Raw genomic sequence first — 23,673 nt, 5'->3', positions numbered from 1 at the left:
AAATATTAACTTTTTCTCTACAGGCTTTTACATCACCTTGTATGCATTTGTGTGTATTCTGGTACACGGGCTATTTTCCTGCTCGTCACCCAGTTTTCAGAGTTAACTCTTTTTTGATGACTTGAAAACTGGTAGATTTCATTAATTGGTCACTAACATAAATTTTACTTCTATTTTTAATCCCAAGGATTAGATTTTTAAGATGTTGGAAAGAAAGTTCTGTAGATCAGTGACATTCTGTTTGTACAAAGACAGAAGGTACTTTGCATACCAAGTCCAATCTAATCTCTCTCATGCTTGTGTATCCTGAATTCTTTCTATTTGTTTGCACATTTTGGCTGCCACTCCAGACCCAAGCCCATTTCTTCTGTCCCCCTATATTTTTCCTCAGAGCCCTCTGTCTTTTCTCCTCCCCTTCCTGTCACCTGGTCATGCCAACTTTCATTTCTCTTCTCTTAGGGGTACTTCCTCCCACCCCAAAAAATCAATCGCTGCCTCCCTTTGCTGTCATCCTGGCTTTGATTCTTTTTAAATATGCCACAGCTACCATTTGTTACTGTTGGCATTTTTTTGAAGCGCCTGTGGAGGCACACATCACTGTCTCCTTATAAGCAGCAATTCCAATTTTCTCATCTTCTCATCGACTTTCTTGCCTACTATGCTTGCTGGGGACTGAAGTCGCCAATCTCTCCTCTCCCACTCCTCCAACCCATCATTGTTCTTTGCTGATCCACTAGCAGAGTACAATCAGTGCCCCTTTTAGCATTTTCTACTACAAAGTCCTTCTACAAAGTCCTTTCACTTGTGAACAAGACCCTTGCCATTCACAGCCTCATTGTGGATGATTACATTTGATATCCTAGCTTCAATTGAAACTTGGCTCACAGTGGTAGCATATTTTTCCTTACCAAAGCCTCTGTGCTTAGTCATACTTTCCAGTACTTGCTCTGGCCAAACTGCTGAGATGGTGCTGTAGTCTTCATCATCGTCACGCCTTATTATCTCCCCCCACACCCTGGCACCTCTTCCTTAGAGCATTTCCTCACTTTCCTATAAAATTCTTATTGTCTATAGCTACCAGCCCCACTGAGTTTCTTCCAGAAATATCTTTCCTCCCAGTCTGTACACTGAGATTCAACATCCTTATTGATTTTAATCTCCATCCTAGTTCGCTGCCTTTTCGCTTTTATAAATTAACTGCCCTCCTGTCCTCTCAAAACATTTCTCTCCATTTAAACTCTCATATCAATATTCTCAACCTTGCCATGTTCAGTGGTCTTGACCAATGATGTTCCCGATCATTCCCTAGTATCCAGCATTAGCAGCATCACCAACTCCCATCCAAGTTTCCTTCTTCCTGTCCATTTCTTTAAAAAAAAACTTTTCCCCAAGTCACTTACAATTTCACTTTCAAGCTGCCAGTTGCCCAACTCTAAATTTTCTTGTCCCATGGACAAAAAAAGTACTGCTCAGAGAAGTTTGCCTGCCCAGGATAGTTTACATATTTATGTTAAAAGCAAAATATTGCGGATGCTGAAAATTTGAAACAAGAACAGAAAATGCTGGAAAAACTCAGCAGGTCTAATAGCATCTGTGGAGAGAAAAAAAGCAGAGTTAACGTTTCGAGTCCATATGACTCTTATCCAGAGCTAAAGAAAAGTAAAATGTGATCAAATTTATACTGCTTAAGGGGGGTGGAGCAGGTAAAGCTGGATAGAAGGCTAGTGGTAGGTGGAGGCGAAGGAGAGATTGCCAGAGATGTCATGAGCAAAAGGACAAAGGGGTGTTAATGATAGTGATACCTGGCTAAAGGAGGTGCTGATGGTGGCATTAATGTCAGAAAGTAGAATGTGATAATAGCAGGACAAGGGTAAGCTCTTTGGAAAGAACAACATGAACAAGTGACAGTTGGCCCTTGTGGGGGTGGGATTGGGGGAGGAGATGGTGGGAAAAAAGATTGAAAATTAGGATAAAAGGTGGATATAAAACAATGAATAAAAAAAATGGATAAAAGATAAAAATGAAGATGAATATTGAAAAAAGGGTGTAAAAAAAAAAAGGGAGTGAAGATGGAGGAGAGTGTTCCATGGTCTGAAGTTGTTGAACTCTATGTTAAGTCATGAAGGCTATAAGGTGCCTAATCGGAAGATGAGGTGCTGTTCCCCCAGTTTGCGTTGGGCTACACTGGAACATTGCAGCAGGCTAAGGTCGAACATGTGGGCATGAGATCAGGATGGGGTATTGAAATGGCAAGCGACAGGAAGGTCCGGATCATGCTTGCTGACAGGTGTTCCGCAGAGTGGTCACCCAGTCTGCTTTTGGTCTCTCCAACGTAGAGGAGACCGCATTGCAGTCTGCAAACCTGACCCAGACCTTCCGGGAGCACCGTCCTCTTCGGGTCTTTTAGCTAGGGCCTTAAACCCAGGGCCCTGTATGCACTCCCGGGTAATTCATTGCAGGGCACTATCAAAGAAGAGCAGGGAAATTCTCCCAGTATCCCTATGTGATATTTTTCCTTCAATCAGTATTTATGTTTGTGGGATCTTGCTGTGCACAGATTGGTTACTGCATTGAATGACATTACAGTGGTGTGTATATTTCAAAGTACTCTGCGCTAAAATACTTTGGAAAGTTCTGATAGATGGACTGCTTGAAAACAAGTTTGTTCTCATCAGATGCCAGGTGCTTCTTGCTTATACCAGATTGCAGCATCTAAAATTATCCATTCTAGGTTACACATAAAACAAGAGATGAAGCGAATACCTCAAACATGTAATTGAAGGTTAGGAATACACCTGAAAACATGTTCATGTCCTGGCACCATCTAATCTAGAGGCCAAAACTGGAATCCATGCTGGAACCTTCTGCCGTGTCTCATTTGTACAGATAAATATGGGCCTCAGAAACATGGGGCAGAATTTTGCTGTTGGCGTGCAGGGGGCAGGGCCCGCTTGCTGATGCATAAAATGATGCGGGATGACGTCGGGCAGAACCCCCGATGTCATCCCGGCCCATTTAAATTCAAAATCAGCTGCGGGCCCGCCGACCTGTCAATGGCCAATAACAGGATCATTTATACAATTAAAGGACCTGCCCGTCCAACCTTAAGGTGCCAAGGCGGGCAGGCCAGGAACCCCGGCGGCAAATGGAGAAAACAAGAAACCTCATCTAGCGGCGGGATGAGGTTTCATGCAGGGTTTCAAAAATTATAATAAAGTTATTATGTAAATTATGAACATGTCCCAACTCGTGACATTGTCACATGAGGGGAACATGTTAGGGAATTTTCTATTTTTAATATATTTCAACGTGGAAGCCATCTTCCTGAGGCAGCACTTAGCCTCAGGGAGATGTGCGCACTCGCTTTTGGGAAATCCCCCTGCCCACACAGGAAGCACATTAATTGGCCTGCCCATGTAAACTGGTGGTGGGGCCTGCTTCTCCGACAGGGATCGTCGTCTCCCTGCCCGCCGGAGATTGGGTTGGGCCCGCCTACCCAACGGGCAGAAAATTCTGCCCATGAGCTTGTGTTTAGTTAGACTGCTGGCTAAAGCCAATATTTAGATCTTGCTTATTAATTCACAAGGATGATGACAAGGGTGAGAAGATATAAGTATGGGGCAAGTTGCATCATGCCAGGATGAGTGAGGACCGCTCACACTGAGAGTACTTGTTTGACTTTGGTCTCCATGTGACAAAAAAGGATGTCAAGGCACTGGAGAGGATGCAAGGATTAATTTACAAAGATGATGGTTAGAACCTCTCAGTTGTACTTATTTTGGGAAAGATTGAACAGGCTAAGGCTCTCTGCTCTGGAGATCTTTAAAATTTATGAAGGGGCTTGATGGGGTAGGCGCAGAGAAGATGTTTCTACTTGTGGGCAAGACCAACAGCAGAAGTCATAAAGATAAGATAGTCACTAGGGAATTCAGGAGACATTTCTTTACCAAGAGAGTGGTGACAATGTAGAACTCAGTGCCACAGGGCGTAATTGAGGAGAATAGTTATAGATACATTTAAGGGGAAACTAGATAAGCATATGAGGGAGGGAGAAAGGAATAGAAGGACTTACTGATAGAGTAAGAATTAGAGGGGTAGAGGAGGCTCATGTGGAGCATAAACACTGGCATGGACCAGTTGGGTCGAATGGCCTGTTTCTTTGCTGTAGAGTCGATGCAATTCTATTTCTATCAGTAGTGCACAACTGAGAACTCGAACAGTTTCTGTTACATAAGCTGAGTTTTAAAAATGTATTGATATTTTACTGAAAAAGTTCAATTGCGATCAATATTGAATCAAAGAGTTAAAAACATTAGATGGACTTGTCTTTTTGGGTCTTGTACTTTCTGATACTTTACGATAATGTATTGGAAATAGTAAATTGTTTTGTGTCAATTGATTTATGTTGTGCACAGATTTCAAATTGAAATTGGAAACAGTAGTATCTTTTTTTCCCCAAGAAAACATTGGCTTTAATTGCATTCACAAATGCCACAATTGTGCCCCAAATAGGAATTCCTCTGTTCAGGTCATTCACAAAATGGAAGTTTCAGCATTTTTTTTCCTTTATTCTTTCATGGGGTGTGGGCGTCACTGGCAAGGCCAGCATTTGTTGTCTGAATGACTTGCTAGAGTCAATTGCTGTGGATCTGGAGTTGCATGTAGGCAGATTTTCTTCCCTAAAGGGCATTAGTAAATCAGATGGGTTTTTATGACAATTGACGCTAGTTTTATGATCACCGTTACTGAGCTTTCAACTCCAGATTTATTAATTGAATTTGAATTCTACTAGCTGCTATGGTGGGATTTGAACCCATGTCCCCTGAGCCTTAGCCTGGCCCTCTGGATTACGAGTCCAGTGACATTACCACTACGTCATCATCTCCCCTTCCCTCTGGAAGGTGTGATTGAAGTATTGAATGAGTACTTTGCATGTGTCTTCACAGAAGCAGCAGTTGAATTTGATGTTGGAGTGGGTGGGGGGGAGGAGGGTGTGTGGTTAGAAATTTTGACCCAGTGACAGTTCCTTCACTGCTGCTGGGTCAAAATCCTGGAACTTCCTTCCTAACAGCACTGTGGGTGTACCTACACCACATGGACTGTAGCAGTTCAAGATGGCAGCTCAACATTACCTTCTCAAGGGCAACTAGGGATGGGCAATAAATGCTAGCCCAGCCAGCGAAGCCCACGTCGTGAATGAATAAAAAAATAGATATTGGATAGGATGAAAGTGCAGGTCGGTAGAAAGGAAGTGCTAAATAATTTGCCATACTCTTGAGTTAGCAAGCTATATGGTCCAAATGATTGACATTTGTTGATGTTGCTGAGAGAAGTTAGGTTGGAGATAGTAGAAGCTCTGATCACAATCTTTCAATCCTCCTTGGATGTTGGAGTGGTACCAGAGGATTACAAATTTTAATCCCGGTTCAAAAAAGGAGAGCGGGATAAACCTGTCGACCGCAGGCCAAATCATGTTGGGAAAACTACTAGAGACAAGAGTTGTGGACATAATTAATTCTCACTTGGAGAGGCATGGCTTAATAAGGGACAGTCAAGTGTGGATTTTCTGGTATTAAATCAGGTCTGACTAGCCTGACTGAGTTTTGATGTTGCAGAGAGGCTTGATGAAGGTAGTACAGGAGATGTGTATATATGCACTTTCAGAAAGCATTTGATAACATACTTCATAATGGACTACTTTAGAAAATAGACACACACGGTATTAAAGAGACAATGATAACTTGGGAACAAAATTGGTTAATGGATAGGAGGCAAAAAGTAGTGGTGAGCAGGTGATTTTCTGACTGGAGAGAAGTATCCTGTGGAGTCCCCAGGCGTTGGTATTGGGTTCATGGCTTTTCTTGTTCTACATAATGACCAGCAGTTTGGTATAGGGAGTACAATTTCGATGTTTGTGCATGATAATAAACTTGCCAACACAGTAAATAGTGAGCATGATAGTAGCAGACTTCAGGAGGACATAGACTGGTGAAATGGACAGACACACAGCAATGCAATTTAACGCATAGGTATGAAGTATGAAACAATTTGGGAGAGGCAATATAATCTAAATGTTACTATTTGAGGGGATGCAAGAACAAAGAAACCTTGGGGTACACATTGCCAAATCTTTAAAAGTAGGAGGGAAAGTTGCTGAGGAGGTTAGGAAAACATTTGGGATACTTGATTTTTGAATTGGGGCATTGAATACCAAAGCAAAGAAACCTCTTGAGTAATCAAAACAGAAAATGCTGGAAATACTCAGCAGGTCTGACAGCATCTGTGGAGAGAGAAACAGACCTAATGTTTTAGGTCTATGATCTTTCATCAGAACCATCATTTTTAGGTAGGATGTCAAGCTCTGGAGAGGGTACATCAATATTTACCAGGAATGTGTCTGTTTATAAGAGCCATGGTGTTGGGGCTAGTATATTAGCATGGGTAGAGGATTGGCTAATTAATAGAAGCCAGAGAGTTGGGATAAGGGGGGCATTTTCAGGATGGCAACCTGTAATTAGTGGAGTGCCACAGGGATCAGTGCTGGGGCCACAATTATTTAATATATATTAATGACTTGGGTGAGGGGAAATGAATGTACTATCGCCAAGTTTGCTGATGACACAAAAATTGGTGGAAAGGCAAGTGGTGAGGATGATAGAGTCTACAGAGGGATATAGACAAGTTAAGTGAGTGGGCAAAAACTTGGCAGATGGAATATAATGTGATTATGCACTTTGGCAGGAAGATTAGAAGAGCTGAATATTATTTAAATGGAGAAAGACTGCAGAAGGCTGCAGCACAGAGGGATTTGGGAGTCCTTGTGCACGAATCCCAAAAAGATAGCATACTAGTTCAACAGGTAATAGGGAAGGCAAATGGAATGTTGGTCTTTATTTCAAAGGAAATGGAGTATAAAAATAGGGAAGTCTTGCTAAAACTATACAAGGTACTAGTTAGACTGCACCTAGAATACGGTTTTGGCCCCCTTATCTAAGGAAAGAAAAACTGGCATTGGAGGCAGTCCAGAGAAGGTTCACTAGGTTCATCCCAGGTATGGAGGGATTTTCTTCTGAGGAGAGGTTGAGTAGGTTGGGCCTGTACTCACTGGAGTGCAGAAGAATGAGAGGCAACCTTATTGAAACACATAAGATTCTTAGGGGGCTTGACAGGGTAGATGTTGAGAGGTTGTTTCTCCTTGTGGGAGAGTCTAGGACCAAAGGGCATAATCTCAGAGTAAAGGATCACCATTTAAAACAGAGATGAGGAGGAATTTCTTCTCAGAGGGCAGTTAATCTGTAGAATTCTTAACGGCCCAGCCTCTACAGCCCTCTGCTTTAAGAATTTTCAAGGCTGAGATAGACAGACAGAATTTTAATCAGTAAGGGAATCAAAGGTTATGGGAGAAAAGGCAGGAAAGTGGAGTTGAGGATTATCAAATCAGCCATGATCTCCATATGACCATAAGAAGTAAGAGCATAGATAGGCCATTCAGCCCATCGAATCTGCTCCGCCATTCAATAAGACTATGGCTGATCTGATAAACCTCAACTCCACCTTCTCTTGCCTTGAATATACTTAACAACCCAGCCTCTACAACCCTCTGCGGTAAAGAATTCCACAGATTAACCACCCTCTGAGAAGAAATTCTACCCTGTCAAGCCCCATAAGAATCTTATATGTTTCAATAAGGTCGCCCCTCATTCTTCTATACTGCAATGAGGGCCCGAACCACTCAACCTCTCCTCAGAAGAAAGTCCCTCCATATCTGGGATGAACCTAGTGAACCTTCTCCGTTCTGCCTCCAATGCCAGTTTATCTTTCCTTAGATAAGGGGACCAAAACTGCGCACAGTATTCTAGGTGTGGTCAAACTCGTGTCTTGTACAGTTTTAGCAAGGCTTCCCTATCTTAATACTCCATCCCCTTTGAAACAAAGACCAACATTCCATTTGCCTTCCCTATTACCTGTTGAACTTGTATGCTCGCTTTTTGGGATTCATGCACAAGGACCCCCAATCCCTCTGTGCTGCAGCCTTCTGCAGTCTTTCTCCATTTAAATAATATTCAGCTCCTCTATTCTTCCTGCCAAAATGCATAACCTCACACTTTCCCACATTATATTCCATCTGCCACGTTTTTGCCCACTCGCTTAACTTGTCTATATCCCCCTGTAGACTCTTTGCGTCATCCTCATCACTTGCCTTCCCACCAATTTTTGTGTGATCGGCAAACTTGGCGATAGTACATTCATTTCCCTCACCCAAGTCATTGATGTATATTAAATAATTGTGTCCCCAGCACTGATCCCTGTGGCACTCCACTAGTGACAGGTTGCCTTCCTGAAAATGTCCCCATATCCCAACCCTCTGGCTTCTATTAGTCAGTCCTCTATCCATGGTAATATACTACCCCCAACACCATGGGCTCTTATCTTAATAAGTAGCCTTATGTATGGTACCTTATCAAACGCCTTTTGGAAATCCAAATATATTACATCTACTGGTTCCCCTTTATCCTGCTTGTTACCTCCTCAAAGAATTATAATAAATTTGTCAGGTATGATTTCCCCTTCGTGAAGCTATGTTGACTCTTTTAGATTAGATTATGCATTTCTAAATGCTCTACTATTACATCCTTTATAATAGACTCCAACATTTTCCCAGTGACAGATGTTAAGCTAACCGGCCTATAGTTACCTGTTTTTTGTCTCCCTTTTTGAGTAAGGATGTTACATTGGCAGTTTTCCAATCCTCTGGGACTTTCCCATAATCTAAGGATTCTTGGAAGATTACTACCAGTACATCCACTATCTCTGCTATCTAGCTATTCCCTTTAGTATTCTAGGGTGCAACCCATCAGGTCCAAGTGACTTATCGGCCTTTAGCCTCATTTGTTTCCCTAGTATTTTTTCTCTAGTGATAGTTATTGTGTTTAGTGATAGTTATTGTATTTATTTCCTCCCCTACTTTTGCCCCATGATTATTTAGTATTTTTGGTATGCTATTAGTGTCTTCTACTGTGAAGACTGATGCAAAATATTTATTCAACTCCTCTGCCATTTCCTGGTTCCTCATTATTATTTCCCCAGCCTCATTCTCTAAGGGACCTATATTGATTTTGGCCTCTCTCTTTTATATATTTAAAGAAGCTGTTACTGTCTGTTTTTATATTACTTGCTAGTTTACCCTCCAAGTTTATTTTCTCCCTCTTTTTTTTTATTAATTGTTTTGTCATCTTCTGTTGGTTTTTAAAACTTTCCCAATCCCCTGGCTTACCACTAATCTTTGCCACATTGTATGTTTTTTTTTCTTTCACTTTGATACTATCCTTAACTTCTTTGGTTAACCATGGTTGGTTTATCCCCTTCCTATAATCCTTCTTCCTCATTGAAATCTATCCTTGTTGTGAGTCATGAACTATTTTCTTAAACGTCTGCCATTGTTCATCAATTGTCTTTTCTGCGAAACTCCTGTTCCAGTCCACTTCAGCCAACTTTTCCCTCATTCCTTTGTAATTACTCTTTTTATTTAAGTTTAGCACTTAGTTTCTGAACTAAGTTTCTCACTCTCAAACTGAATGTTAAATTCTACCATATTATGGTTGCTTTTGTGGTCACAGGAGATCTTTTACTCTGAGATCATATATTAAACCTGCCTCATTGCATATTACATCTCACTGAATGGCAGAGCAGGCTCGATGGGCCGAATGGCCTGCTTCCGCTCCTACGTCTTATGGTCTTACTAACTACTTCGTAGTTCTATTGTCATGGTGCTTATTCTAAATGTTTCCCATAATTGGCTGAAATATGTGGTGTGCAGGCTAATACTATTGTATGCCAAATCAGTCACTCAAACTCAATTTACAGTATATTACAAAATAGAATTTTTGAGCAGTATTTTGAGAATTGAACCTTGCTGTTCCTCAGGTGTGGACTTCCTCTAATTTTATTAAACTGCTCTCTCTTCCCTTCTCCCACAGAAGTGCCTTTGTGGTAAATCACAGCTCCATCCCTTGCGACAATGCCGTGGGTATACAACTGGAAGTAGTGCTCGGTGTGTATACAATATTATTAATTAAAAACGTAATTTTTTTTGGGAAAAAACCAAAGGGCTGAAATATTTTTACTTCTAGTTCCTTTTAATGTGAGGAAAATAATTTAAATGTTCCTTCTCCTCCTAATAAAAGAGAAGGCTTGCTCTGAGCAGAATTCTACTGTGGTGGGACCAGTCAGTCATTGTTGTAGTGTACCTGCTGGGATAGGGTGATGGGTCATCTGATCCTGGACCTTTACTATTGGTTCTTTGTGAAGTGCAGGAGTGGAATATATTCAACCTGATGTTTTTTTCCCCCCTCCTTTGACATTGTTGAGGAAAGTTCACTCTGCATGGTATTAAAGAGACAATGATAACTTGGGGACAAAATTAGCCCTTGGGAGCACTGGAGCAGTGCTGGTATTTTTTGATTGTTGTATCTGTATTGGATTATGGAAGTTTTTTAATATACCAAATCCATTTGCATTTGCAAAGTCAGAAAAATAAGCATCTCAGGATAAATGCTGGCAATACAAAAATGAGATCAGTTAAACGTTTGGTGTAATTTTACAGAATAGATTTTAAAAGTATGCACTTCAGTAATGAAAGTAAATCCAGTTTGTTGTTCACATTAATTTATTTGAGGAGCCTTTTGGCAGGCACATTGTTTTGCACTGCATGGCAAAACTATAGCCAGCTCCTGCCAATTGACTTCTACTGATACCTGCATTCAGTCATGTGTATCTAGACAGAAAGTGGCTTTCTTTTATGAATGAATATTATGATAGTTAGAAAGTAATTAAATTTGTAAACAATTCTTTCAAATGTATTACCTTTCATTTTTCTAGCAGTGTTTTTTTGTCTTTAATAACAGTACGTCAGCAGGCAAAATAGTGGGAGGAAGTATCCTGTTTATTGGAGGTGGCCTAGGTGGCACTATATTGTATGCAAAGTGGGATCCCAGATTTCGAGAGAATATAGAGAAAACCGTCCCGTACGCTGAAAAAGTGTTTGAGTTGGCTCTCGGTCCTGCACCGTATAACCTCCCTCTATTAAAGAAACAGGTATGTATGTATAAGCCATTGAAATTTGAATTTCTGCAATCTCACTCGACTGTTCATTCCATAAGACCATAAGACATAGGAGCAGAAATTAGGCCATTCGGCCCATCGAGTCTGCTCCGCCATTCAATCGTGGCTGATAAGTTTCTCAACCCCATTCTCCCGCCTTCTCCCCGTAACCTTTGATCCCCTTACCAATCAAGAACCTATCTATCTCAGTCTTAAATACACTCAATGACCTGGCCTCCACAGCCTTCTGTGGCAATGAATTCCATTGATTCACCACTCTCTGGCTAAAGAAGTTTCTCCTCATCTCTGTTCTAAAAGGTCTTCCCTTTACTCTGAGGCTGTGCCCTCGGGTCCTAGTCTCTCCTACTAATGGAAACATCTTCCCCACGTCCACTCTATCCAGGCCTTTCGGTATTCTGTAAGTTTCAATCAGATCCCCCCTCATCCTTCTAAACTCCATCGAGTATAGACCCAGAGTCCTCAAACGTTCCTCATATGTTAAGCCTTTCATTCCTGGGATCATTCTCATGAACCTCCTCTGGACCCTCTCCAGGGCCAGCACATCCTTCCTGAGATACGGGGCCCAAAATTGCTCACAATATTCTAAATGTGGTCTGACCAGAGCCTTTTAAAGCCTCAGCAGCACATCCCTGCTTTTATATTCTAGTCCTCTCGAAATAAATGCCAACATTGCATTTGCCTTCCTAACTACCGTGTCAACCTGCAAGTTAACCTTAAGAGAATCCTGGACTAGGACTCCCAAGTCCCTTTGCACTCCAGACTTCTGAATTCTCTCCCCATTTAGAAAATAGTCTATGCCTCTATTCTTCCTACCAAAGTGCATGACCTCACATTTCCCCACGTTGTATTCCATCTGCCACTTCTTTGTCCATTCTCCTAACCTGTCCAAATCCTTCTGCAGCCTCCCTGCCTCCCCAATACTACCTGTCCCTCCACCTATCTTTGTATCATCTGCAAACTTAGCCAGGATGCCCTCAGTTCCTTCATCTAGATCATTAATGTATAAAGTGAAAAGTTGTGGTCCCAACACTGACCCCTGTGGAACTCCACTAGTCACCGGCCGCCATCCTGAGAAGGACCCCCTTAACCCCAGTCTCTGCCTCCTGCCAGACAGCCAATCTTCTATCCATGCTAGTACCTTGCCTCTAACACCATGGGCTCTTATCTTACTGAGCAGCCTCCTGTGCGGCACCTTGTCAAAGGCCTTCTGGAAGTCCAAGTAGATAACATCCATTGGTTCTCCTTTGTCCAACCTACTTGTTACCTCCTCAAAGAATTCTAAAGATTTGTCAGGCATGACCTCCCCTTGATGAAACCATGCTGACTTGCCCGATTTTACCATGCACTTCCAAGTATTCTGAAATCTCATCCTTCATAATGGACTCTAATATCTTACCAACGACCGAAGTCAGGCTAATCGGCCTGTAATTTCCCATCTTTTGCCTCACTCCCTTCTTAAACAGGGGGGGTTACATTAGCGATTTTCCAGTCCTCTGGGACCCTCCCTGACTCCAGTGATTCCTGAAAGATCGCCACTTCCAGTTCACTTCTTGGAATAATATGGTATTGACAGAGGTTATGCAATCCATCAAATCTCTGCTGGCTCTTTGAAAGAGCAGTCCTCTTAGTACCGCTCCCCCACTCTTTTTCATTATCCCAACAATTTTTTTCCTTCAAGTATTTATTCAATTTCTTTTGAAGGCTGTTATGGAATCAGTATCCACCATGCTATCAGGTGGTGCATTCTAAATCCTTACTACTTGCTCTGTTTTTAAACAAAAGGGTTTTCTTCATATTGGCTCTGGTTCTTCTGCCAAACACCTTAAATCTGTGCTATCTGGTTATCGACCCCCTTTGGTCATTGGAAACAGTTTCTCTTTAGTTACTTTAACTAAAAGCTTCGTGATCCAAATTTAATTTTAGCCGCCTCTGCTCTAAGGATAAAATCCTCAGCTTCTCTAGTCTATCTGTAACTGTAAGCCCTCATTCCTAGAACCATTTTGTAAATCTCTTCTGAAACCTCTCCAAAGCCTTCGTGTTGTTCCTAAATTGTGGTGCCCAGAATTGTACGTAATACTTCAGCTGGAGCTGAACCAGTTTGTTACATATTCATTGACCCTCCATATTCATACAAGCATACAAAAAATAAATAAGCATGAGTAGGTCTGAACTGTCTGGACTTCATGACCTGGCTTGGCAGAATTTTGCAGGCTACACATGTCTCATGAATATGTGGTTTGCATGTCCATATTTGAGTTGGTGGGCACAGATCCAATTCCTTACCTTGATGCCTGACCTTGATGTGTCACATTCATCTCTTTCCTGAACTGTAGATGTTGGTTACACTTCTATTTGAAAAAGTGTCTCTGTTTTCAAATATGTGAAGTCAATATTACTAATTGGTAGAACCCTTTAGAAACAAATTTGCAGAGTTGGAAGTTACAGAGAAGGGCGATTGACCAGTGGACTGAAATTGGTTTAATTTGATTCTTTTTGCACTGCAGTCTGAATCCCCAAAGAGCTGTTTGTGCATATTTGTATTTCCTTGTCTGGTTCCTCAGTCACTGCAAGATCCAAGAACGTGGAGAGGTGGTTGAAGAGCCATTATTTATTAAAGCTAAAATTCTGGAATTCATTCTGCCAAGATGGAGTTTGTGGGTCCGGTGTTGTTGTATATTTTTGACAGACTTATAAATTGAGCTTGTTGTACAAATTATAATATGAGCAGCTGCCTCCAGTATATTACCCACTTATGATCAAGAATTTCTGGCTCTACAGGTTATATTTTTGAAGTTTGTAGAGTGGCTGTGGTTAATACTTAATTTAAATTACTGTTTTAAGGACATGGAGGATCCATTGAAAGTATTAACGTCCTCTGAAATATCGAAGGAATCCAAACTGCCAAAATCCATGCAAGATAAAGAAGCTTCACCCTTTGAAGCGACCATAGGAGAAGGTAATTCTGAATCATGTAGTAAAGATTTCAGCGCATACTATTACTTTACTCTTGCCAGAAAATACAGGTTAAGTATACAAAAGTACTTGGCAATGTTAATGAGTATTATTGTCTAAAATGTTCAATTTTGAACTGCAGTTTTAGTAATAGATTTGATCAGAATATGTTGGGAAGATATGAGGAACATACCTGTCAGTTTATGCTTCAGTGATGTAGCCTATCTTAAATATATGGATCTCAGATAATTTGGTGCTTAAAAGTTAATTTTTGATTAATGATTCTTCCAAAAGTTCTTAATAATTGGCTTTTTACATAGAATTACCTAGAAATTACTGCACGAAATCAGGACATTTGGCCCACTGGTCCATCCTAGTGTTCATGCTTCACATAAGCCTCCCCTTACTCTACTTTATCTAACCTATTATCGTCATCATTGGCAATCGCTCATATTGAAGATGATTCTTTCTTGTAGATGGCTGTGTTTAAGTGAGATGCCACTGTTGGCTGGGTGTTCACAGATGGCTTGCGAGCCCTATTTTAGGCTTACAGGCTCTTTCAGTGTGGACATGAAGAATAGAAGAAAACAAAGCAGTCATAAGAAATAATGAAGAATTAGGAAGAATGGCAAATAGGATAAGAGATTAAATAAATAATATAAAGGAAAATAGTTTTTTTTTAAAAGGAAATCTATGTGCAATGGAGAGTTAGATCACTATTAAAATTGAAATGTGGACAACTGTAGAACGGAGTTCAAAAAAGGGGTATTGAAAAGAAAGTAAGAAGGACATAGAAGAGAAGAGTCAAGTTGTGAAAGAAAATAAGTTTTATTAAATGATAAATATGTGAAGGAGCTGCCATGAAGATAAAAACGGAGGAAAATGTTTATGGAAAAATGCTCCTGCAGAAAGGCAATTGGGCAGAACCCCTCCTGGAAGAGTGCATTTTGAAAATATTCAGGTTTCTTTGAACAATTACTTGTTCTTTGCAAGAAGTGTTCTTAAGATAGTCTCAAAAGGTATAATACTGAGTAACTCGTGCCAAACCTTAAATCGGTGAGCATAGAAGCTTGAGTTGAGTGCCTGACTGTTTTTCTCTTGGATGCTTTATACAGATCATGATTTTAAAGCTATATAATCCTCTTGCCCATCTCAAATCCCAACCTATTTTCAGATTCCTCCAAACATGCAGCTGCAATTATTTCTGCTGTTGGTGACGCTCCAACAGTCCCTGCTCCTGTGGTCCAAGGTGAACCTAGTACCATACCTCAGGAGCATAGACCAGAAACCACCTGTGAGCATGAAATGAAACAAAAACCTGATCCAAGTGGTAAGTAAAGCAACATGTTTATTGACAAAAGATTATGCCTGTTGCATCAGAGATTGTTTTAGTCTATTCAAAGAGAAATTTCATCAGGTTACTTATTCTAAAGCCTCTTTTGATGACCTTGGCTGTTAGATGTTTATTTATAATTGTTGGTGGAGAAACTAATAATAAAAAAAAATACCAGCCACACAAAACTGATGATGATCTACCAGCTGGACCCTGAGAGCTAAGGGCTACTGGCTGTAGTGCTACACAGAAAAAGCAAATACATGTCAGCAATAAACTAGTTCTAAATGGAGAGAAAGATTACAAATATGCCAGCTATAGCCATGGTGCTCTAGCTTGAGTGAAATTTTATGATTTGGCAGATGGTAATTGCCAGGCTGACCAAATTCCAAAGGGAAACTTGTTCAAGCTATCATGACAATTTTGCAATTTGTATTTATTATGAGAAGGCATGTGCACTGAAGTCAGAAGTAACGAGTTCACTACCACCGTTGGCGATTTTAAAGGTTTAAAACATTTACTAACAAAAGAAAGTTATACACACAAGATTACAGTTATACAGTTACTTAGTCTTATAACAGTTCCCAAAAGATTGCTACTTAACTGGACTCCCAACTACACACCCCTTTCAAGCAACTGTCCAAATAGATTCTTAACCTATAAAGCAATGTTACCACAAGCATCCATTGTCGCTATAAGGGAGGTGTTTCATAGCTTCTCTCTCCCTCTCACTTGACAATGGAACTCCAAGGCTCTAACAAAACCTTGCACTCTGGTACAAGCTGGCACTTATCAGAGGTGGCTAGAGGCTGCTTTTTCACAGGTCTGTTTTATATAGTCAAGATCTCACATGGCCACCACATACAGCTTTCTGTCTTTCTTTAAATATATTTTCTTCCTTTTGATCTGTAAACCCCATCATTTCAACCTTTCTTTGGAAGTTACTTTTCCCAGAATGTAAATATCTTTCATGTTTCCAATTTGGCTTTGTTTTTGGATCAATAAAACATGATATCCCCACTGCTTGTTTACCTATGAACTCCTGCAAAATGCAACCATTTGCCTTGTCACCTTCAAACAACCTCTCAACTTATCTAAAAATGCAAAACGTTAGCTCGTCCATTTCAAAATGCCTACTTACACCCAACCACTTTGATTATTTAAACCTTGCAGTCTGACTGTTTTCAGTTTAATTAAGTTAGACACGCGCACACATCCCTTCATAAACCTGCTTCAGTATCCCACAGTAATATTAGGACAAAAATGATATTTCCTTCACAGAACTGAAATGGGAAATTGAAATACTTGCTGTTAAGAGGGAAGGAGTAAAGTTTTATATTTGAGTTCTATCATACCCTACCACCCTTATTCAATCACGTAACCAGTAATATATATTGCATAGAGCATTCTCTGACTCACTCAGCATAATTCCACAGAAGATCTGCTTGCTTATGTGTGTAAAATGAACATGTATCATTTGTGTTCTCAATTTTCATTGCTCCACCATTGATCACTCTGCCTTCAGCTAAGTCCTAAGCTGTGGAATTCTTTCCCTAAATCTCTTTGTGTCCTTACCCCTCTTCATGTTTTAGATGTTCCTTTAAGCCTACCTCTTTATCCAAGCATTTTGTCAACTGTCCTAATCCCTTTACATTGTTCAGTGTCAAATTTTGTTTGATAGTATTCTTGTGAAGCACCTTTGGATGTTTTGCTATAAAAAGTGCAAATTGTTGTACATATGTTTGTGTGAACATTGCTGCATTTGCAAGATATGGCCCTCACCACTTATACAGTCCATGCTATGCTTATCGTAGACGACCATGTATATTGAACAAAAAGCACTAACCATTTTCCATTACCATAAGAGTTAATTAGAAAGGTGCTGCTATACCATATTAAAGCATGTTGGCTATTTTATTAATCTTCTGTTCAGTATTTACTGATGTGGGATGTTCAGTTTTTATCCCAACAAGGATTTCAGGAAACTTCATGGTTGCCATGTGTCCTTCCCACAATTTGTCATTTGCTGGCAGACTCTCAATTTCTGATGGCACTTCAGTGCAGGAACTGGGTGGAAGCTACACCCATCATCAGTTTGTATTTTAGTGATCAGCAAAGCTAACCGGGATTACAGCAGTGGAGATTGACTTTACTGTTCATATTGAGTAAATTGCGTTAATCCTAATGTACCCCTTTATAAGCAGTGGGAATCAGATTGGGAGCTAGATTTTCGAGAAAAACAAATGACGGCTAATACTCCACTTGCGTCTAGTTGGATGTTATGAAATTAGTTAGTGACTATGATATGCTTTTAATAAATTAAATAGATGCATTTCGAATAAGCAAAGTATCTGAAGCATAATTGGATTCACCACCTCTTATAGTAGACAAGAGCTCAAAACTCTAACATCTGTGTAACTTCATTAAATGACGGGAACGAACTCCAAAGATTGGAAATTGACTAGCATAGCCAGATTATTTTAAAAAAGGATCAAGTATACGTGGAATCCATCAACCGGCAAGTTTAATGCCATTTGTAGGGAAAATATCTGAGTTAATTGTAAGCATTTTAAACAGAGATCACTTTGGTAAAGTATAATTTATTAAAGTGCAAAGGAAAAACAGCCATGCTGGAGGTTTTTTTAGATGCAGCTGATGAGATGGAAAACGTGGTTGTTATAAATTACTAGAGACTCTATTAGATTGTACGGCAAAAATGGGATCTGTAGACAACTAGATACGTTTCTTGAGAGAGAAAATGTTTGAGGGATATGTTGAGGTAGCCTTTATTTAAAAAAAGGACACACTTCTGGTGCACAGTGACCTCCTGGTCATAAATATGTCCTTGTGCTCTTATAAGGTGAAAGCTGTAGTTGTGAAAATGAAGCCTTGCAGGGCCAACACATCGCAGTAGAAGAACGTCCACCTCAGGAGGTTGCAAAACACCTAGCTCAGCAAGATAGAGAGGAAAACGTCAAAGTTGTTGGTAAATAAAATCGATTTCAAATTGCTTTACTTCTAACAGACAAATTTTGCGACTAACATAGCCATATATCTCATTCCCCAGCTGCAAGAGTGGTAGGTCCTAAACTGCATTGTTTTATTGGTGACCTTTCTTCTTAATTTGCTCCTATCTTCTGAAGGTGGCAACTCCTATTACATTAGTGTTCCACAGCCTCTTGCAGCTCAACATTGCCACCTCCAAATAAGAAAGGAAAGAACTGCGTACATGTTTTTCACGTACCTCTCATGACCTTGGGGCATCCCAAAATGCTTTACAGCCAAAGAAATACTTGTCAAGTGCAGTCACTGTTGTAATGTAGGAAACGCCAACAGCTAATTTTGTACACAGCAAGGTCCCCAGAACAGCACTGTAATACTGAACCAGATAATTTGTTTTTTAATTACATTGGTTGAGTGATAGACATTAGTTGGGACAATAGAAGGATTTTTCTGCTATCTTTCGAAATAGTGCAATGGGATCTTTTATGTCCACCTGAGAGGGCAGACAGGGCACTTGGTTTAAGTGCACTTAAAATTCTTATCACAAAGACCCTGTTGACATTTATTTTCTCTATTTCATTCTTGTTTTGCCTGAGTTGTAAACTTATTCGATTCCTGTGTCTCCAGGGACTTGTTCTTTATTTGAAGCTAAGAACCAAGTTTGATACAACCTGCCTCCCTTGATGTTTCACTTAGGCAAATACACCATCTACTGTGCAGTGGAGCAGTATGAGCCATGAATCTCCCATGTTCAATCCTTGGTCTATGCTACTACTAATCTTGTGTTGAGTTTGATCCTAACTGCTTTCCAGCAACTCCTGATAGAATGTGCATGTTAAGGACAAGCTGAGACTTAACTGTGATGCTCCGTAGTGAAAGGCTCTGCTAGTCCTCTGTCCCAAGGTTCACATGAGGAATCACCACTTGACATTAAACTTTATAGAGAAACTAGTGAACCCATTCTGCTTCATTGAATACCCTATTATTAATGACTGCAGGTGGTGTCCTGGGATAAACTAGTAATTTTCAGTAGTTTTTATGAAAAAAGTTTGATTGTAATGCTGAACTTCTTAAAAAGTGTATTACTCTTGTACAGAAATAACATCAACTTTGGAGGATGCCCTTGGTCGAAGTGCCCAAGTAACACTCAAGGCAATTGAAGCTCAGGATTCAGCAATAGAAGCCATTACCTCGCATGCCCAGAGGTTAAAGGAAGCAATGGATAATTCTGAGGTAAACCAATGAAGAAGAATATGAATTTTTAATATGAGATGTTACTGTAAGGAATGTTTAAGGTTTCCAGAAGGCATTTGATAAGGTGCCACATGAAAGGTTACTATGAAAAATAAGAGCTCGTGGTGTAAGGGGTAACATGACAGCATGGATAGAAGATTGGTTAACTAACAGGAAGCAGAGAGTAGGCATAAATGGATCATTTTTGGATTGGCAAGATGTGATGAGTAAAGTGCCACAGGGATCAGTGTTGGGGCCTCAAATATTTACAATTTATATCAATGACTTGGAGGAAGGGACTGAATGTGTAGTTGCTAAATTTGCTGAATGACACAAAGATCAGCAGGAAAGTAAGTTGTGAAGAGGACATAAGGAGCCTGCAAAGGGACATAGCTAGGTTAAGTGTTAAGTGAATGGACAAAAATTTGGCAAATGTGGGAAATGTGAACTTGCCCACTTTGGCAAAAAGAATAGGAGAGCAACATATTATTTACATGGAGCGAGATTGCAGAAATTTTTAAGGCACAGAGGGATCTGGGTGCCCTGGTACAGGAATCACAAAAAGTTAGTATATAGGTACAGAAAGTGATTAGGAAGGCAAATGGAATGTTGTTGTTTATTGCAAGGAGAATGGATTATACAAGTAAGGATGTTTTGCTACAGTTGTGTAGGGCATTAGTGAGACCACATCTAGAGTACTGTGTACAATTTTGGTCTCCTTATTTAAGTAGGATATATGTGTGTTAGAAGCAGTTCAGAGAAGGTTCACTTGACTGATACCTGGGATGGGGGTCAGTAGTTATCTTATGAGGAAAGGTTGGATATGCTGGGCCTGTATCCATTGGAGTTTAGCAGAATGAGATCTTATTGAAACATTTAAGATTCTGAGGGGATTAGACAGGGTGGATGCTGAAGGGATGTTTCCCCTTGTGGAAGACTAGAACTAGGGAGCATAGTTTAAAAGTAAGGAATCTCCCATTTAAAGTGGAGATGAAAAATTTTTTTCTGAGGGTCATGAGTCTGTGGAACTGTCTTCCCCCAGTGAGTGGTGGAAGCAGGGTCATTGGATACTTTTAAAGCAGAGATAGATAGACTCTTGACTAACAAAGGATCGAGGGTAGGTGGAATGTGGAGTTGAGGCCACAATTTGATCAGCCATGATCTTATTCGATGGTGGAGCAGGCTCGAGGTGTTGAATGGCCTACACCTTCTAATTCATATATTGATATGGCTCTGTTATAATCAAGTCCATCTTGTTTAGCTCATGTGTACTTATACATTGTATGCTGGAAAGAATGTGTCACCAAGCTCCCCTGGTAGTCACAGAATTGTTACAACATAGATGGAGTTGTTTGCGCTGTCTCTCCGTAGGAGTAATTTCCCTGTTGTCACTCCTGCCTTTTCCCTGTAGTCCTGCACACACATTTCCTTTTTCAGATAACAATCCAATTCCCACTCGATTGAATCTGCCTCCATTACACTGTGTCAGGCAGTGCATTCCAGATCCTAACCACTCGCTGCGTGAAAAAGATTTTCGTCATGTTACTATTTTGCCAATTACCTTAAATCTGTGCCGCCTTGTTCTTGATCTTTCCTTCATTAGGAACAGTTTTTCCCTGTTTACCTGTCCAGACTCCTCAAGACCTTGAATACCTATATCAAACCTCATCTTGCCCTTCTCCAAGGAAAACAGGACCAACTTCTCCAATCTAGCTACATAACTGAAATTTCTCATCCCTGGAACTGGGATATTCTTGTGAATCTTTTCTACACTCGTTCTAATGCCTTCACATTTTCCTTAAGCGTGGCACCCAGAACTGGATGCTATACTCCAGTTGAGGCCAAACCAGTATTCACCAGGGAGGTGGTGGCATAGTGGTATTGTCACTGACTAGTATTCCAGAGACCCAGGGTTAAGCTCTGGGGACCTAGGCTCGAATCCCACCACAGCAGACGGTGAAAAAAGGGGTCACTAACCAGGGGGCATAGATTTATGGTAAGAGGTAGAAGGTTAAGAGGGATGCTGAGGAGAAATCTTTTCGCCCAGAGGGTGGTGGGAGTCTGGAACTCACTGCCTGAAAGGGTGGTTGAGTCAGAATCTCTTCTAACATTTAAGAAGTATTTAGATATTCACTTGTGTTCCCAGAGCCTCCAGGGCTATGGGCCAAGCACTGGAAAATGGGATTAGTGTAGTCAGATCTTTGTTGACCGGCATAGATACAATGGGCCGAATGGCCTCCTTTTGTGCTGTAAACGTCTAGGAGTCTAAGTTTACCATAACTTCCTTGCTTTTATACTCTATGTCCCTATTTGTTAAAAATATTTGTGCAGCAGTATTAAGCAGTATGAATCTCAGATACTGAATTAAAAAATCTGCATCATGATCTGTTTGTTTGCTTCACTCTCTACATAACTGGTCTGGAGTATAATCCTGTAACAAGTATTGGTTCAGTGAGACCATTTTCAATGTATACAGTGCCCTACATGTCCTCAGGATGTTGGAAAGCAAGCCTGCTCTGCCATTTAATAAGATCATGGCTGATCTGAATGTAACCTCAACCTCACATTCCTGCCTAGCCCGATAACCTTTCACCTCCTTTTTAATCAAGAATCTATCTAGCTCTGCCTTAAAAATATTCAAAGACTCTGCTTCCACCGCCTTTTGAGGAAGAGAGTTCCAAAGACACTCAACCCTCAGAAAAAGATTCTCCTCATCTCTGTCTTAAATGAGCAGCCCCTTATTTTTAAACAGTGAAAGAATTATTTTTAGTTAGCATGGTTATGTAGGTAAATGTGGTAGATAAACTTTGCTGTGCACAAACAATCAAACAACAAGTTAGTCTATTTTTGGTGTTTTGATGAATAAATTCTTGCCACGGCACTAGGAGAACTTTTTTCTATTTACTTGGGTTGCCTTTCGTATTTGCTGCATATTATGCAGATTTTTTCTTTTAGTGATTAAATATGTTCTTATCAGAATACTGCAGATCGAAAGTCAGAACAATGGCGAGCCTTGGAAACTGCACTGAGCATCCGCAGCAACATTGTGAACAGAGCCAATGAAGCACTGATGAAAGCCAAGTAAGTTTGAGTTTTATATTCTTTGTTTTAAAGGCTCACTTTCTTTTCCGATGAGGTCTTAGGACAAATCATAAATCTATTAACACTAAGATCGAGAAGTTATGCTTGGTGTGGGGGAATTTGATACTGTTGCCTGCTGCTCTGTGTCATGCTGTTGGGAGGATTACGTCTCCCAGCATGCCTGGAGTTCCGGCGCAAGTGCAGGGAGCGGCGGGGGACAGGCCTTGCATGCTCAAAGGTGGTGCTCAGAGCGCAGCAATATTGCTCAGGTTACTGGTTTCTGGTGTGAAAAGGCTAACCACAGGATTGGGGTTTTGGATGCGAAAAAGAACCCATGTGACCAGATTAGCCAGGAGCTGATCAGCTAGCAGAAGGCTGCTAGCTCTGTGTAGCTAGTGCTCAGAGAAGTCCAGGAACAGTTTGTACCTCTGTGCTGCTGGCAGTTGTATACAAAGGAAAACCTGTGAGCAGTGGTGTTTTGCTTGGAGTAGCTAGAGAACTGGAATAGTGCTGGTATTTAGATGCTGGGGTGCAGTTTTGTGAATCCAGTGGAATGCAGTCTTGGGAGAAGAGATTGAGCAGCTGGAAGGTGAGCAGATCTTGGGCAATCTGAATTGGAGCTGCTGTTGAGGGAAATCAGAGGCTAGGTCCTTGAAAGAGAAGACCTGAAATCCCTCATGAGGAAGACAGAGTTTTAAGTGATTTTGGTGACTCGGTGAATACTGATGTCTCGGTGGGCTGCTAAGAAAATTTGTGGGATCTGTCTTGGCTGTGTCTGCCGTTTAATGTGTAGTTTGTGGTGTGTTCAACCACACTTTGCCTGTTAATTCATGTTTACCTCATGTTAATTATGGATGTGTTAGTGCATAAGGTAGATAGTGTTGATTGTTTGCTTTGCTGACTTTTGTATAGTAAAAGTTCTACTCTGTTTAAAACTGTCGAATCTTGTA

General features: G+C 40.6%; 1 protein-coding gene across 5 annotated transcripts in view; it reads left to right on the top strand.

The window, feature by feature from the left end:
* Positions 1 to 23,673, top strand: part of immt (inner membrane protein, mitochondrial (mitofilin)) — a 75,579-nt gene that overhangs the window by 11,989 nt on the left and 39,917 nt on the right. For 3 of the 5 annotated variants that reach the window (XM_078553758.1, XM_078553741.1, XM_078553751.1), the window contains exons 2-8: positions 9,978 to 10,051; positions 10,905 to 11,094; positions 13,963 to 14,077; positions 15,248 to 15,403; positions 18,267 to 18,392; positions 19,506 to 19,642; positions 22,620 to 22,723. In XM_078553758.1, the coding sequence (XP_078409884.1) occupies positions 9,978 to 10,051; positions 10,905 to 11,094; positions 13,963 to 14,077; positions 15,248 to 15,403; positions 18,267 to 18,392; positions 19,506 to 19,642; positions 22,620 to 22,723 (902 nt within the window). The remainder of the gene's footprint in view (positions 1 to 9,977; positions 10,052 to 10,904; positions 11,095 to 13,962; positions 14,078 to 15,247; positions 15,404 to 18,266; positions 18,393 to 19,505; positions 19,643 to 22,619; positions 22,724 to 23,673) is intronic. The other 2 variants (XM_078553776.1, XM_078553767.1) reach the window with 1 other exon arrangement.

This window comes from Cetorhinus maximus, chromosome 1, assembly GCF_964194155.1.
Source record: "Cetorhinus maximus chromosome 1, sCetMax3.hap1.1, whole genome shotgun sequence".
Classification (NCBI taxonomy): domain Eukaryota; kingdom Metazoa; phylum Chordata; class Chondrichthyes; order Lamniformes; family Cetorhinidae; genus Cetorhinus; species Cetorhinus maximus.
The sequence above is the reverse complement of the archived record's forward strand: the minus strand, read 5'-3'. Positions and strand labels throughout refer to the sequence as shown.